The sequence below is a fragment of the Ovis aries genome, chromosome 1 (genome assembly GCF_016772045.2).
Source record: "Ovis aries strain OAR_USU_Benz2616 breed Rambouillet chromosome 1, ARS-UI_Ramb_v3.0, whole genome shotgun sequence".
Classification (NCBI taxonomy): Eukaryota; Metazoa; Chordata; class Mammalia; order Artiodactyla; family Bovidae; genus Ovis; species Ovis aries.
The window spans coordinates 194,623,579-194,640,240 of record NC_056054.1 but is presented as its reverse complement, the minus strand read 5'-3'; the positions used below and the strand labels follow the sequence as shown (position 1 = coordinate 194,640,240).

The 16,662-nt window shown below is 36.2% G+C and overlaps 1 protein-coding gene across 9 annotated transcripts in view; it reads left to right on the top strand.

The window, feature by feature from the left end:
- The window catches only part of OPA1 (OPA1 mitochondrial dynamin like GTPase), an 81,848-nt gene that overhangs the window by 29,950 nt on the left and 35,236 nt on the right, over positions 1-16,662 (top strand). For 8 of the 9 annotated variants that reach the window (XM_027957243.2, XM_027957235.2, XM_027957239.2 and 5 more), the window contains 10 exons: positions 215-286; positions 369-468; positions 1,011-1,141; positions 4,027-4,099; positions 4,188-4,260; positions 5,396-5,511; positions 6,684-6,748; positions 7,547-7,623; positions 13,457-13,622; positions 15,565-15,717. In XM_027957243.2, coding sequence (XP_027813044.1) covers positions 215-286; positions 369-468; positions 1,011-1,141; positions 4,027-4,099; positions 4,188-4,260; positions 5,396-5,511; positions 6,684-6,748; positions 7,547-7,623; positions 13,457-13,622; positions 15,565-15,717 — 1,026 coding nt within the window. Of the gene's footprint in view, positions 1-214; positions 287-368; positions 469-1,010; positions 1,142-4,026; positions 4,100-4,187; positions 4,261-5,395; positions 5,512-6,683; positions 6,749-7,546; positions 7,624-13,456; positions 13,648-15,564; positions 15,718-16,662 lie in introns of those variants that run through there. The other variant, XM_060404590.1, reaches the window with a different exon arrangement.

Sequence of the window (16,662 nt, the reverse complement as noted above, 5' to 3'; positions counted from 1 at the left end):
CTTTTTTTTTTTTAATATTCCAAAGAATGTTTCATTTTGTGGGAAAGTTTTATGAAATAATTACTCCCATGATCAGAAAAAGTATAACTTTTTTGCTGAACCACATATCTAAATGAATGAGATAAAGAATTTTCAGGATATGTATCAACAAAAAAATTCCTAACAAGCTGCCTCTCGGTTTTTTGGCTTTTGGATTTTTTTTTTCCCTGAACAGACCATATCCTTAAATGTAAAAGGTCCTGGACTGCAGAGGATGGTGCTTGTTGACCTACCAGGTGTGATTAATGTGAGTGTATACAAAACACGTATCTTATCTTATTCTGTTGTGGCAGACATTTATAATGACCTTTAAAACCTTTTTCTTCAAGACTGTGACATCAGGCATGGCTCCTGACACAAAGGAAACTATTTTCAGTATCAGCAAAGCTTACATGCAGAACCCTAATGCCATCATACTATGTATTCAAGGTAAATCTTATTGAAAGATTTTAATTGTACTAGTATTCTTCCTTATTTAGCAATGAAGGTTTGTTTTACATATGTGTTGCATAAACATGGGCTTCCCTGGTGGCTCAGATGGTAAAGTGTCTGCCTACAACACGGAAGACCTGGGTTCGATCCCTGGGTCAGGAAGATCCCCTGGAGAAGGAAATGGCAATCCACTCCAGTTCTCTTGCCTGGAAAATCCTATGGACGGAGGAGCCTGGCAGGCTGCTGTCCATGGGGTCACAAAGAGTCGGACACGACTGAGCAACTTCACTTTACATAAAAATATAAAATAAATGTTTATTTTCTCCTCATATTCATTTTATTAGTAAGTAGAATTGAAGTTGGTGATATTTTGATGAATTTCACTGTGTAGGCATCATAGAAATTCTTATTGGCTAGAATTTCTTTTCACAACTATTAAGAAATGATTTTACTATAGTGTAGACACAAGAGGTAGCTTCTTGAAGTTTTTAAAACCCACTTTGTAGCCATTACAGTGTCATTTTTCAATTTATTTTCAGATGGATCTGTGGATGCTGAACGCAGCATTGTTACAGACTTGGTCAGTCAAATGGATCCTCATGGAAGAAGGACAATATTTGTTTTGACCAAAGTAGACCTGGCAGAGAAAAATGTGACTAGTCCAAGCAGGGTGAGGGCAAATTCTTTATGCAAGCTTTAGTTATGACAGAAAAGGATTGGGGGGAAAAAGATTTCCTTGTGAAATAAAAGTAGTAATGGGATTTTTCTTGGTTTTCATTAAAAAAGCAAAGTATTGTAAAGTTGTAGTAAATTATGTAAGTGCAGAATTGAGGTTTAAGTGTAATTCTACAGTTATAACTAGTTTGATTCAAATTCTTAAAACTAATGTTGCTTACTCTAAGTTTTGTAGGCTGAAGTAGTCATTAACCTTATTGCAGTATTTTTTAACATTAGTTAATATTCATAAATTAGTGTAAAACTAGTGATAGTTTAGATTCCTTCTGGACATTACTTATGTTATTCTTTGTTTTAAATTTTTAAATTTTTTATTCAGATAAACATTACCTTTGTTAACTGATTAAAGAGCGTGTGGCAGATTTTCATAATAAAGAGGGCATTGGATGGGGTGTCCAGGCTCAGCATTCTTATCCATGCTCTACCAACAGCTGGCTACATGTCCTTGGGCAAATCTTGTTAATTTGTTCTGCATCTAGGAAGTGCACAATCTAGTCTATTAGGCTAGTTTATCTCTAGGGTCATTTTCATTTCTGATATTCTTGTGACTTCTATATGAGCTTCCCAGTTGGCTCAGTGATAAAGAATCCGCCTGCCAATGCGCAGGAGACACGGGTTCAATTCCTAGGTTGTGAAGATCCCCTGAAGAAGGATTCTTGCCTGAAAACTTCCATGGACAAGAGGAGCCTGGTGGGCTACAGTCCATAAGGTCACAAAGAGTCAGAAGACTTAGCCCCTAAGCATACACGGAAACACACACACGTGACATCTATGCATGGTGTTCCGTGTCCATTTTCTCCTCCCTTAACAAGGAAAGAATTTTGTTCCAAGGTACCATTGTGTGCAAGTTTTACTAGGGCATGCTCTCTTCTTAATTGTGAAGGCATAATGTAAAAGTGGGTGAAAGTGCGCAAACTAAGCCAGATTGCTTTAGTTTCCCATCTGCTCTGCTGTTCCTATGTAACATTGGGTAAGTTATTTCACTTTTTCAGTGCTTTAGGCTTTGTCACCTGTTGGAAATGAAAATATTAGTGGTACTAAAATTCTGCAGCACAGGAGACCTGAGTTCCATCCCTGGGTTGGGATGATCCCCTGGAGAAGGGAATGGCCACCCACTCTAATATTCTTTCCTGGAGAATCCCATGAACAGAGGAGCCTGGCGGGCTGCAGTCTGTGGGGTCATAGAGAGTCTGACACACCTGAGCAACTAAGCACAAGCACATCTCATAGCTTATGAAGATTTATTGAGTTAAATGTTTGTTGTAAAGTGGTTGAGCTTAGCATGATAGTGTTACGTAAATTGTGGCTATCATCCATTGTTGTTATTATAACTTCATCCCCCATAGAACAAGAGCTTAAAATATAAGTAGCCATCCCTTGTGCTTCTGTTAAGAGCTTCTCTTTTTATCACAAATCTGAAAATTTGTGGGACTATGCCTCTGTGGTAAGGATTCCCAAGAGAGACCACCCCTAGGTTCACTGATTGTCTGGAAAGACTCACAGGACTCAGTACACAGTCATACTTATACCTAAGAAGAAGATGCAAGAGATGATGTCTGAAGGAAACCAGGCTCAATTTTCCAGGAGTCCTTTCCCAGTAGAGTCACACAGGAAACGCTTAAGCCTCCAGCAACGAGGTACTAACTAGAGACTCAGCACCTAAGGTTTTTATTGAGGCTTGGTCACATAGGCACCCACAAATACCAAAATTCCAGACGCCCAAAGGAAAGCAGATGTTTATAAACCACATTGATTGCACAATAAGCCACTGTTACTTAGGGAAAGTTCTGTATCAATGTAGGGGATTGTTTACCAGTTAAGTTCACAGATGCCAGCCAAGGACAAGCAGGCCTTTCTGAGGACAGCAGTCTCAAGCCTGCTGTGTTAACTCTTTTCTGCAGTCTCCATGACCTTAGCTTTGCCCTGTTTTCAAGGAGAAGGCCTGCCATGGCAGTGTTGGTCCTGATACGGAGAAGTGGGAAAGTGAAGTAGAAGCAAACTTCTGTGCTTCCTTCCCATTTCCCATCTTTTCTTTCATTTTCTTCTCTTCTTTAGGGTAATGAGCTTGTATTCCTTTGAATACAGTTGAAGCTTATATCAGTCTTTCCTTTTTACACTAAAGATTTAGCATTAGCTTAAGAATGTTACTTATCTTAGAGGAGGGATTCTTACCTCAATATTTATCTGAATGAGTTTCTGGAAGTAGGAATTCTTTTATATTGTGTGTGAATGATAAATCTGTGCAAATGTTTATTTTTCTGGGGACACAGTCTGCAGTTTTTACTACATTTAGAAAAAGAGATTTGACCCAAAAGAGTTAAGGACCAATGGATCCAAATTTTTTTTTTCAGAGTTAATTAAAAAAAAACCATCCAACTTTGTTAGAATGTAAGATATTGGGGAAATAATAATAGTAGCTACTGTTTACTGATTATGTCTGCATGCCTGGCACTGTGTTAAATATCATATACTCTTTACAACTACCATTTTGAAAAGTTAAGGAACTTACTTAAGGCCACATACCTAGTTAGTGCCAGAGCAGAAATTCAAACTAAGGCCTGACCCTAAGCCACTGTATATCATTCCAAGTTCTAATTTTGGTGCTTATGTTTTAATAATACATTTTTAATATAACAAAATTAAATGTTTAATTTTTCTTCAAATAGCATTTGAAATACATTTCAGCACTTGTACAGACATACATTTACCTAAACATATACATATGCAGCATTGTTAAATTTGCTTTCTAAATAGCATATTATGCTTTGAAACTATGTAAACTCACATGTCATGTTTATTTTTTCCTACTTTTAAAAATAGATTCAGCAGATAATTGAAGGAAAACTCTTCCCAATGAAAGCTCTAGGTTATTTTGCTGTTGTAACAGGAAAAGGTATGCAAAGATGGATCATTACAGTTTTTTGTTTATTTCAAATAATAAAAATGAACTTAGTGAGAACTTTACCACCATCTTTCACTAGGAAACAGCTCTGAAAGCATTGAAGCTATAAGAGACTATGAAGAAGAATTTTTTCAGAATTCAAAACTCTTAAAGTAAGTATCTTGGTGAAATATTTAAAGAATTGATAGTGAGGGAGTAACTTCAGCTGTTTTCAATTTAAAGTTTCTCTTACATTTATCAGTTTGACGTTGACTTTCCAGAGATGAATTCTGAAATAGTGATCTGTCTCTAGTAAGCAAGTCCTCAGACTACTGTGACAAAGTTGGGGGCAGTTGATCACATAGTACAAAACATTGTGTTGTAATCAACTGCCCCTTGGCATATGGGCACTGGAGACACCACCAGTACCTCTTAAGTTGTTTTACTTACAAGGTGGTTTTTTAAAAAATCAACACTCATTTTTAAATACCTGTCCAGATTTCTTTTAGAGTATTGGGGAAAGTTGGGAGTGAGAGGCAGCAGTGTCAAAGGGATGTCCTTAAATAGATACTAACAGATGTTAACAGAAAATAAGATACTAACAGAAAAGCAAAAAGGAAATGCTAAAGAGAAGCTGAATTTTAAAACATTGTAACATGTAGAGAATCTTGAGCTGGAAGAGTGTGTTTTCCTCTATATTAGTATAGTAAGTCAAGGCAGTCCTTTCACCCATAATCTTGAGAATTATCTTCTGGGATGGGGATAGAACTATGCTAGGGCTTGCCTGGTGGCTCAGTGGTAAGGAACTGTGCATGCCAAGCAGGGATGTGGGTTCAATCCCTGGGTCAGGAAGATTCCCTGGAGAGGGAAATGGCAACCCACTCTAGTATTCTTGCCTGCAGAATTCAATGGACAGAGGAACCTGGTGGGCTCCAGTACATGAAGTCTCAAAGAGTTGGACACTACTTAGCGACTAAACAATAACAATAACTAAGCTATTGATTACAGTAGTCACTAACCCTGTGTGCTTGTTTGAATTCAGATTAATGAACATTAAAGGAACACTGGAGTTTCTCAGTCACACTAGTCACACATTTCAAGGCATCAGTAACCTATATGACTAGTAGCTGCTGTATTGGACAGCACAGATATAGATTACTTTATCGTGGAAGGTTCATTGGACAGCCCTAGTATAAAGCAATTAATAGTTGTTCTCATTAGGTTATAACAAGCACATTCTCAAACTTGGTGATAGTATTGTCCTTTCTGCTACTTTAATATACTTGAACTCTGGTTATTGTTTTGTAGGACAAGCATGCTAAAGGCACACCAGGTGACTACAAGAAATCTAAGCCTTGCTGTATCAGACTGCTTTTGGAAAATGGTACGAGAGTCAGTTGAACAACAGGCTGACAGTTTCAAAGGTACGTTGGTTTTTAAAATAAGCTCTCAAATTTATGTATTTTATTACCTGACAGACTTAGGCATCCATCAGGTTCTTGACTTCCTTTAACAGTTGCTTTTCATTCATTTACTATACTAGTATATGGGAAATGGAAAAATACCAATCTTCAGTTGTATGAGAGCAGGATTTTTCCTTTCAGAGGAACAATTGCTAGGAGCACATTACAAAGTTTAAACAGAAAGTTTGCAGTAATGTTTGAGAGAAAGAGCCTAGAAAACTATAGAGAACTCAGATTCCGCCTTGTTAGAGGAATGAGAGGAAATGTGTTGGGAGGCAGAGCAGCCAGTGTACTTCCAGGTATATTGTACTGGTTCCTGAACTCCAGGCCTTCCTTTTCCATGGTTTGGCTTGCTTCCATAGTTTCATTTGGCAAGAGTATACCCTCCTTCCGGTTTCTCATTAGGAAATCCTGCCTATTTATCCCATTAGTCCCTCAGCAATCTTGTATTATTCTCATTTTACCAAAGCAGACTGAGACAGAGAATAACTTGCCTAAGTAATAACACACCCAGCATCACACAGTAACAGATAATAGACCTGGGGTTTGAATGGAGTTCAAAATCAGAGTTGAGTTGGTGACTTGACTTCAGAGTCCCATGCTCTTAGCAGCTGTACTAAATTGTGTCAGCTGTGTGATCTGTGGATTGAAAATGGAAAAACTAAAGTCAAAAGGATTACTTTGGAAAACTGTTGGAATAATGCAGATTCTGAGATACTGAGATGGAGAAGGACATGGCAAACCACTCCAGTATTCTTGCCTAGAGAATCCCGTGGACAGAGGAGCCTGGTGGACTGCTGTCCATTGGGTTGCACAGAGTCGGACATGACTGAAGCAACTTAGCATCATGCATGCATTGGAGAGGGAAATGGCAGCCCACTCCAGTGTTCTTGCCTGGAGAATCCCAGGGATGGAGGAGCCTCGTGGGCTGCCATCTGTGGGGTCGCACAGAGTCGGACACGACTGAAGCAGCTTAGCAGCAGCAGCAGATGTTGAGAGCCCAGAGTACTCAGGAGCTATCAGTGCACATTCAGAAATTCAGTTAATATACCAGATATGCGAGATAGCCTTTAAGCACTGTGAGTAGAACGAAGGAGATTTCTCAAACCTGAGCATCTTTCCTTTTTCCTCAGCAACTCGTTTTAACCTTGAAACTGAGTGGAAGAATAACTATCCTCGCCTGCGAGAACTTGACCGGGTAATATTTGTGTGCCTTATGGATCTTGTGTGTATCTAATTTAATATTGTGCTTTAACAGAATTTAAGTTGATGAATAAAATCTGGTAAGCTAAATTGTTTTTAACCATGATTACCAATTTTAGAGTTATAGGAATACATTTGGAGGAACAGTTGTCACTTCTATAATAATTTAAATCATTTATTACATAATACTAAAAATCAATTAGGGATTCTAGCATATGCAAGCAAGTATTTAAAAAATTTTTTCTGAGAAGTTGAAGACTATTCTTTCAAGGTCTTATAAATTAACATGTTTATGTAACATAAACTTTTAAAAATAGTGCATCAGCTTTTTAACCTTTTTACTATTTATACTCTTAAGTTAATAGGACTTAAGTATTGGTTTTCCTTTATTTTAAAATGCCATCAGTTGTAAAACAACATCAGATACTGTCACTACTATATTAAATTAATATGTGTTGACAGCTATCACATAATATTAAATGAAAAACTTACCTAAACAAATGTTACATGAAAAGCTACATTCAGAATTGAGTGAATATTAAAAAAAAAAAAAAAAAAAGAATTGAGTGAATAAGGTAGGCATTTGTGTCAATTTTTGTGTCCTTATCTGGTTATTGGCGTTCCTAAAAAGAGTCTAGACGAGAAGAGCATTACTTGCAGGTCATGGCTGCTTCAAACCTAAGCCCAACCAGTAGCCTGTCACAGGCTTTCCTTTTAGTTATCTCTGAAAATCATGGCAGGGCACATTGACTGTCTTATGAAAATCTTACTTACTTTTATCTATGTTGCCTAGAATGAACTATTTGAAAAAGCTAAAAATGAAATCCTCGATGAAGTTATCAGTCTGAGCCAGGTTACCCCAAAACATTGGTGAGTATTTGACCTTTTCTCAAAGACTTTACTATGTGAATTATAATGGAGTACTAAACTTTAGATTCATAAGCCAGCGATTTATTGTAGCCTTGGCTCATCCCCCAAGCACTTAGTAAACAGACAAGAACATAAAAATGTCTCCATAAAATAAAACCTCTATTTTAGTCTAACCAATTAAATATTTTAAGTATAATGAATTAGGTATTCATTAAGTACCTCTGAGAAGAGAGATTCTGAAAGATTGCTTTCTCCATGCTCTTTTGAAATCTTAATTCATCTTAGGTTTTTCCTTATACTTAAAAAATACATAATTTTGATTTCTGTAAAATCATTTAGGTAAAAGTTATGTTATATCATGTTTTTAGCCAAGTATCAGACTGTCAAAAACTAGTTGTTCTTGTTTGATCACACATAAAGAACAAAACTACAGAGAAAATTGATTTGTAAAAGGAGAAGAGTATATTATTTTAAAATTCTCATATATACATAAGAACACTGGTGCTTTTGTAATATGTGTCTAATGTGTTTTGTGGAAATCACATTTGAAAATAAATCCTATTTGAGATGTTTTTAAAATAGCAAATAAATGTACTCTTGAAAAATACTCATGCATATTGCTTTTAAGGCCAACTGTCATCTTCAATTTATGTTTTATGTCAATATGTTGGAATGGCACTGTAACCAAACAACTAGGGTCCATGTATCTCAAGCAAACTATGTATAAATATCCTTTAAGTTTTTATAATCTGTATTTTAATTAATAAATAACATATAAAAATTACCTTCATAATAAAATCTGTAGTATTTTAAGAATTTATTAACCTCAGAGTAGAACTGTCTTTACTGCCATTTATTATAAATTTGTTTTCTGTAACTTTTATATGCTCAGTTGGAGATTATCAAAATTGAACGTAGACAGTAGTATCCATTCCTGAAGTTTATATTCTGTGCTAGTTTCCCTATGTTGGTGCCCTTTCTTCCTCAGTAATCTCTTAAAGTAATCAAAATTTGATTTTTATTTTAAAGTAAAATCTCTTTTCTCAAAGTAATCAAAATTTGCCTATTTTTAATCTCTTCTCCTTGTCTGAAAAAGAATTCTGATCTTACCTATATTTGTTGATTAATCTGAGCCATCAGGAAAGTGCACAACACACACACAACAAATTTGTTGTCTTTATTGGAGATACGAGTTCCACCCTTGGGTTGGGAAGATCCCCTAGAGAAGAAATGGCAACCCACTCCAGTATTCTTAACTGGGAAATCCCATGGACAGAAGAGCCTGGAAGGCTATAGTCCACGGGGTTGCAAAGGAGTCAGACACGACTTAGCAATTGAACAGCAATGCTTTTCTGTAGGTCATCCAGCTTTTGAAGTTTGCCAGAGATAGATATGTGTGTGTGTCTGTATGTAAACATATACATATATACATTCAGAATGAATAATACTATTGAGCTTACTAGATTGTATGAGGATAATATACAAAAGAAGTGATTTGTAAAACTATAATAACTAATACTATTTATGGAGAAAAATGTGCCTTTGTAAATTTCTGGCATCATCAAATGGAATGGTTAGTTTTGTTTGGACAGAGGAAGTTTGAAATCAAAGTATACCTACACTTAAGTGAGCCTAGAAGATAAACTCATGGGTGGCAAAGTGAATTGTGGAGGCACAAGAAAACTGTATTGTCAGATTACCTATTGAGCCAGCAAGGAGAGAAGTGTAGGACATCTGGTTGCTAGAGATTTATTCTTTGAGTTGCTGGATCTTTTCTTCACCACCCCTCTTTTTCCCCAGACTCTGAAGATTAACACATTGATCAAAATAGCAGGTCCTAATCTTGGCTGTTCATGGCACATTGATATCAACTGCATTGCACCCAAAATGTTTTATTTTTGTGACATAGTTTATATTGTATTAGGTAGTATCTTTTTGCTGCTCAATGTCTTATGTGACATTTTAGGATACACCTTTATAATGTTTATTATTATTATTTGAGTCAGAAGACTGATCTGTATTTGGTGATCCAGAAGCACTCTGAGAAGTTTTTTGTCTACTGTACTTGTTATATTTTAAGAAAGTTATTGGCAGTTTACATTTGACTTATGATTCATTATAATGAGAAATACACTCTCAGCATTTTCACATAGTATACTTCACTTGATCATTAGGAGTTGATTATGTACACTAGCAGGAGATAATTATCCTTATTTAGAAGGATGGCTGGCTGGATTTATAGAAATACACTTAAAAAATGGTATCATGGTATGCATACATTTTTTGGTGAGAAGTATTAAGCTTATTTTGTTGAAGTTAAAACAATGAAAGGAAAATAGGAATGCATAGATAAGCACCCTAGCTTAGGTGTAAATAATCAAAACATGTTCTTATAATGAGATTTAAAGAATATATAGGTGCTAGGTAAGCCAGTGACCAGAATATTTCAGAGGCCAAGAGATGAGAACAAGAAAAGTGACACGGGTAACTTAAGGCAGTTACTTATAGTTTTAGCATAGAAAAAGCAAGAAGCAGAAGATGAAATAAATGTAGGTATAAACAAAATATAGATGATTAAGGGCCTTAGAAACCATGTTCAGAAAGTTGGAATTTATCCTACAAGCAGTGAGAGCCAGTGAAGAGTTTAGGTCAGATTTGCATTTCAGAAAGATTTTTGTCGTAGGGGGAGTGGAATACAAGTGGAGAAAACTGAGCAAGGAGACAGTTGGCTATTGAGATAGTCTAGATGAGAAGAGAATAGTGACTTGAATAGTAGTTGTGCAGATGGAGAAGAGATTACATTTTTGAGATATTTGAGGGGCTACCTCGAGGATAGAAGTGATAGTGTAAGTGTAAAACAAATGGAAAACTAGGTTTTTATTTGGAATTACATAATATTTGATTTATCCATAGAGTGGATTGCTCTGTAGCCATTGAAAAATATAGGATGTTAACATGGAAACCCATGTACTATACAGCTTTATACTATATTAATTAAACAGTATGTGTAATATCACCTGCATCAACACATAAATAGCAATGTAGGCATTAAATTTTTTAAATGATAAATTAAGCTGTGAATAGTGATCATCTGGTGGCTTAGATGGTAAAGAATCCGCCTTCAGTGTAGGAGACCAGGGTTTGATCCCTGGGTTGGGAAAATTCCCTGGAGGAGGGCATGGCAACCCACTCCAGTATTCTTGCCTGGAGAATTCCATGGACAGTGGGCCCTGATGGGCTGCAGTCCATGGGGTCATGAAGAGGCAGACACGATTGAGTGACTAACACCTTTACTTTCAGTGAAAGAGAAATTATGAAGGACTTCTTTTTCTGTATTGATTTTAAATTATTTTATGGAGTAAGTCCTATGCTTTAAAAGAAGAAAGAAAGAATTTTTTAATTACAAGAAAGAATATATAGGTAAAGTTTGGGAGATAAAGAGGGTAATAAATAGAACTATAATGGTAACTGTATTTTGTGTTTTAGTGGTACATGGGGTCGCAAAGGGTCAGACACAACTGAGCGGCTGAACTGAACTGAATCAAATCCCTGGATGATTGCAAAACTTAGAGTAGAGAAGAAGCCTACAGTTACCCAGAACATTCACTGGGGAATTGGCCAGTGTAAGCTGAGGACTAATGATTTGGAAGAGAGGTTGTGGGATTGGGAGAACATAGCTTCCTCTTCCTGACACTGAAACACGTTCAGCTAATGAGGAGCTTCAAGCAGCAGAATTTGAAGATAATCATTGAGGGTCCTTTGCAAGAAGTTACCTAAGTTTTGTCAGAATTTGATGGTCTGGAATTTTGTTACGATCTCCTTGAAAAGGTGTATGGGTTGTGGAGTCTTGTTACAGACTGCAGCAGGAGCAGCGAAAGGCCTTCGTGGTCAGAGGCTGACTCCTGACTTTTTGTTCATCTTTCAGAAGTCTTGAGTTCGTGTTTAAAGTTGCCTGAATAGATGACCCTGATAAGCTTCTTTTCTTCCATCTTGCTCTTAAAATTCTCCTGTTATCTGTCATTATCGCCATGACTAAATGGACTTTATCCTTCTGACCCTCAGTGTACATCCTCTCCTCACACTCTGTCTGTCTCCTTTCTCCCTCCCTTCTGTTTTTATTGAAATGTAGTTGATGCACAGCATTATGTTAGTTTCAGTGTACCACATAGTGATTTGACATTTGCGTACATAATGGAACAATCACTGTAAGGCTAGTAGCCATCTGTCCCTATGCAAAGTTGCTACCTTATTATTGGTCATATTCTTCATGCTGTATATTATATCCCTGTGACTTACTTATTTTACAACTGGATGTGTATATACGTTTTCATCTTCTTCAGCTGTTTGGTCTTCCCTTGCATACTTTTGTTTCCTGGTGGTAATGGAAAAAAGACCTGAAAATTAGCAAAGGAAAACCTGCAGCTAAGCTTATTGACCCAATAGACTTAATGTTACACAAAATGTTGAGTGAATATGAGTCAACTTGCACAGTAGAGAGTGTTCAACCAAGAAAAGTACAGTTTGGCTTTTGGACAGAAGAGGGTGTTTCTGTTACCCTGAGCTTTGTAACTGTATCCTAAAAGGTGAGATTACTTTTAAAACTGATCACTTGATAAGCAGGGTGTTTTTTTATGTTGTTGGACTATTTACAGTAGAGATTAATTTTGGAGAATTTGACTAAATATTTTCTAGAGATTACAAATTTTTTCTTGGTTAAAATAACTTTCTTTTTTCTATTTAGATGTCTTTTAAGATACAATTTTCAGCTTGATCATTCATCCTTTATATTATCATGAAATGTTGAGCAATTTTACCTAGCAATATACCATAACATCTCTGTGCTCTGTGCTGATAAATTATTAAAATTGTACCAAGAAGTGTACAGTCTTGGACTCTGCTTCACAGTCAACACATATAAAATGTGTATTAATATTAGGTAAATGAGTACATAAAAAGATACTTAGAATTACTAGTCATTGGGAAAGTGCAAATTAAAACCATACTGAGATACCACTGTACACCTATTACAATAACTAATGATACCAAATGTTGGCAAGATGTAGAGTATCTAGAACTTTCATACTCCTCTGCTGGGAATGTAAAGTGGTTCCGTCAATTTGGAAAATGGTTTGACAGTATCTTTTAGAGTTAAATATATAATTACTGTATGATCCAGACATTCTGCTCCTAGCTATTTGCCCAAGAGGAATAATAGCCTGTGTCTTACACAAACTTGTATTGATACGTGAATGGTCATAGCAGCTTTATTTGTGATAACCAACAACTGTTAACAACCCAAATGTTCATCAGAAGGTGAATAAGTAAACAGACTCGTGTAATGGAATATTCAGTTCAGTTGCTCAGCCGTGTCTGACTCTTTGCGACCCCGTGAACCGCAGCACGCCAGGCCTCCCAGAGTCCACCCAAACCCATGGTCGGTGATGCCATCCAATCATCTATTACCCAGCAAAAAAGGAAGTGAAATACTAATATATACAATGTTATAGATAAATCTCAAAATAATTATGCTGATGCAAGAAGACAGATGAAATAAGAGTACATGGTATATGATTGCATTTACATTAAGCTGTAGAAAATACAATCTGTAGTGACAGAAAGTAAATCTAGTGGTTGCAACTTTTGCAGATGATGAATATGTTCATTATCTCGATTACTGTGATGCACAGACGTGTATGTTTGTCAGAACTTTAAATATATGCAACTTATTGTAAGTTAATGATAACGTTAATGATTCTTCAGTGAAGTTGTTTATAAAAACTTGATATTATGTTTGAATTTGATGTTCTTGGAACTTTTTTTTTTTCAATTTCAGGGAGGAAATCCTTCAGCAGTCTTTGTGGGAAAGAGTATCAACTCACGTGATTGAAAACATCTATCTTCCAGCTGCACAGACCATGAATTCTGGGACTTTTAACACAACAGTAGATATCAAGCTTAAACAGTGGACTGATAAGCAGCTTCCTAATAAAGCAGTCGAGGTTAGGATATAATTTAATTAAATGGGTAAGAAGCATTATCTGAAGAGAGTAGGAGCTGTGAATTTTATGATTTATTCCCATCACAGCCTCTATAGTTCCTTTGCATCTTAAGCTCCTTTTATTCTTTATACCTGATCTCTGTGTTGGGATTAACCTTAATGCTGCTATCAGTTACCACTATTAAAAATTTTTGCTAATTGCTATGGTGTTGGTGTGAGGGTATTGTTTCTCCTTCCAAAGGTGGCATTTAACAAAACCAGCAAAATTTGCTTGAATGTGAAATATTTTTAACTTCTTTGGTTAGATATGCCATAAGGAAAATGTTTAACTTTTTCTGCAGGGTTCAATTTTAATTAAATAGTGTCCTTAGTTAAGAACCTGCCTAAAGGTTAGACGAGGAATATAAGAAAGTTACATTTTCCTTGCAGAGAATGCATTTCTGATATCTGTGTACCTTGGTTCTACCACTGTGCAATCTTTGGGCTATTTGCTTAGTAATGTTTCTGTTTTCTCATCCCTAAAATAAGGGTGAAAACGTGGCCTACATAAAACACTGTTATAAGGAGTCAAGAGTTAACATATGTAGAATACATAGACAATGTGTGGTCCATGGTAATGCCTCAGTAAATGCCAGCTGCTTTACAGTGATGACCACCATCATCCAACTTGATCTTGCCACGCACGTTACTCTCAAGAGTGATTGTTGTAGATCAGTCAGTGTGTCCTCTGCCTCTGTGTGAAGTTGCTCACAAAATTAGAATCCACGTAAAAAATAATTTTGTTTTTTCGTACTTACTAGAAACAAACTGTCAGTATCTACTTATTCAAGTGTATTTTACCCTTTCCTATCCTGCTAGTCTTTGCTGCCTTATCTCTGCTCTCAATTTCCTCAGGTCTCTTTTTCTAGGAACTCTTGCAGCCATTCTACCTTCAGGTGTTCCTGACCCTTGGTCTCAGCACATTTCCCCCTAAAGTAATTAGAGAGCTGCTGCCACCTCTTCTCACAACTGGCCCTGACATGGGCCATGTCCCATGATAGCGTATTTTCATATCCTAAGGTTCAAGCAGTGGAAGCAGTCATAAAAATGGCAAGTGACTCTCTTTTGCTACTTTCTCCCGTCACACCTAGGTGTGGTAGAAAGATGTGAACCTGTTTAAGGTCAGGAAACAGATTTTAATACCTCACTCTGTATTCTTGGACAGTTATGCCATACTTTCTTCATGTTTAAAATGAAGAGGGCCGAATATTAAGTACAACAGTAACTAGCCCACGTAGTACTAAGTACGTTTAGTTCTTAATTGCTTTTGACACCGTGCTCTCGTTTCACTGTTCAGATCATTGGGAGTTAGCAACAGTACAAAACTCAATAGTACTCACCTTTGTTTGAAAGTGTTGACACATTGCTTCATACATTTGCATAAGGGAAAAGATGTGAAAAAGACTAAATCATTAAGAAATTTAAAACTTTTTACAGTATGAAAGAGGCAGGCGAACTCAGATGTTGTAGAGAGTGAAGTAAATAAGTAAGTGAACTGAGTCTGGTGGCTAATGGGGGCTGAATGCTTTCTCTGCTCCAGCGGGCAGAGGTGTGTAGAACGTGGGCCCAGTGTTGCTAGACAGTTCAAGTGAGACTGGGAACAGATTTTAAATGAAGTCTCTGTTTTTAAATGTTAGTACTAATTTTTTTAAATTGAGGAGGCCATATATGTGTTGTAGCAAAACATATCAGTGGGCCAAATCTATCCCACCAGCACTAGTATGAGGTCTTTAGGGCAGAGTTTATATTTGCTATCTTTTTTAAAAAATGTGATTTCATATGTATTTTCTGATAGACTGATTTATCACAGCTACCTGGCTTATATTTATGTGTTTATTTTTCCTGTTACACATTAAATGAAAGTATGAATATAAATACAGCTTTTTTCTTTTAAATCATTCTAGGTAGCTTGGGAGACCCTACAAGAAGAATTTTCCCGCTTCATGACAGAACCAAAAGGAAAAGAACATGATGACATATTTGATAAACTCAAAGAGGCTGTTAAGGAAGAAAGTATCAAACGTCATAAGTGGAATGATTTTGCAGAGGACAGCTTGGTATGTCATTTGTATATTAGGGTGCCAGCCTCATATTTTTGTATGATTTCTCAAATTGATATTCTTTTATAGGAGACTATTTTTATATGAGTTTAAATTAGGTTCTGAGTTGAAAATACTGAAAACAATGAAGGGAAGAAATAGATTTATAGAATGCAATCGGCCTTTTGACATTTCTCTGCCCTTCTAAAATCACCCTCTGCTATTTCTTCCTTGGCTATCATTTCAGGAAAAAAATGTCAAACCTTGCAGTAAACAGGTTTCTATAAACTTCCACAAAATTTGCATGGGCCTGAGCTATAGATAGCTGCTTCTCATTTTACCCTCAGTGATAACAAAAGGAATTAGATGCATTGGTTTTTGAGTGGAACTGAGTCAAAATGTTAAGACTCCTAAAATCATAATGTGTTGGATGCTTACATGGTACCAGAAGCTCGGCTGTGTATTTTGTAAACATTATTTTATTTCATTCTTAAGCGTATCTATTATTGTCACTGGCAAAGCTGGGATACATGCCCTCACTCTGTCTTAGTTACAAAGAAAGGCCTGGCTCCTGACCTTCATCACCTGATAGATCTTTTGTTATGTAAAATGTTCTCATCACCATAGTCAAACCTTCATTAGTTTGACTTCTGCTCAGTTATGAGAGGAACTGTTGGTAAGATTGCTCTGTTTTCTGGAAATGCATATCTTACTGTGGGCCAATCCTAATTATAATGTGTGTTTTGTTTTGTTTTTTTTAAGAAATGTTTGTCTTCATATTGGAAAGCCATATTTATTCTTGTTAAGCATCTTAATAAAATTGGTTTTCTGAGAGAGAATGGTGCCATTTTCATTCATCCATTAATTTTAAAAGTATAAGATTTGAAAACCAATTTTTTATAATAAGTAGCTCACATTTACTTAAGATTGTGTAGATCTTTTAAGCCTCCTTCCATTATATTT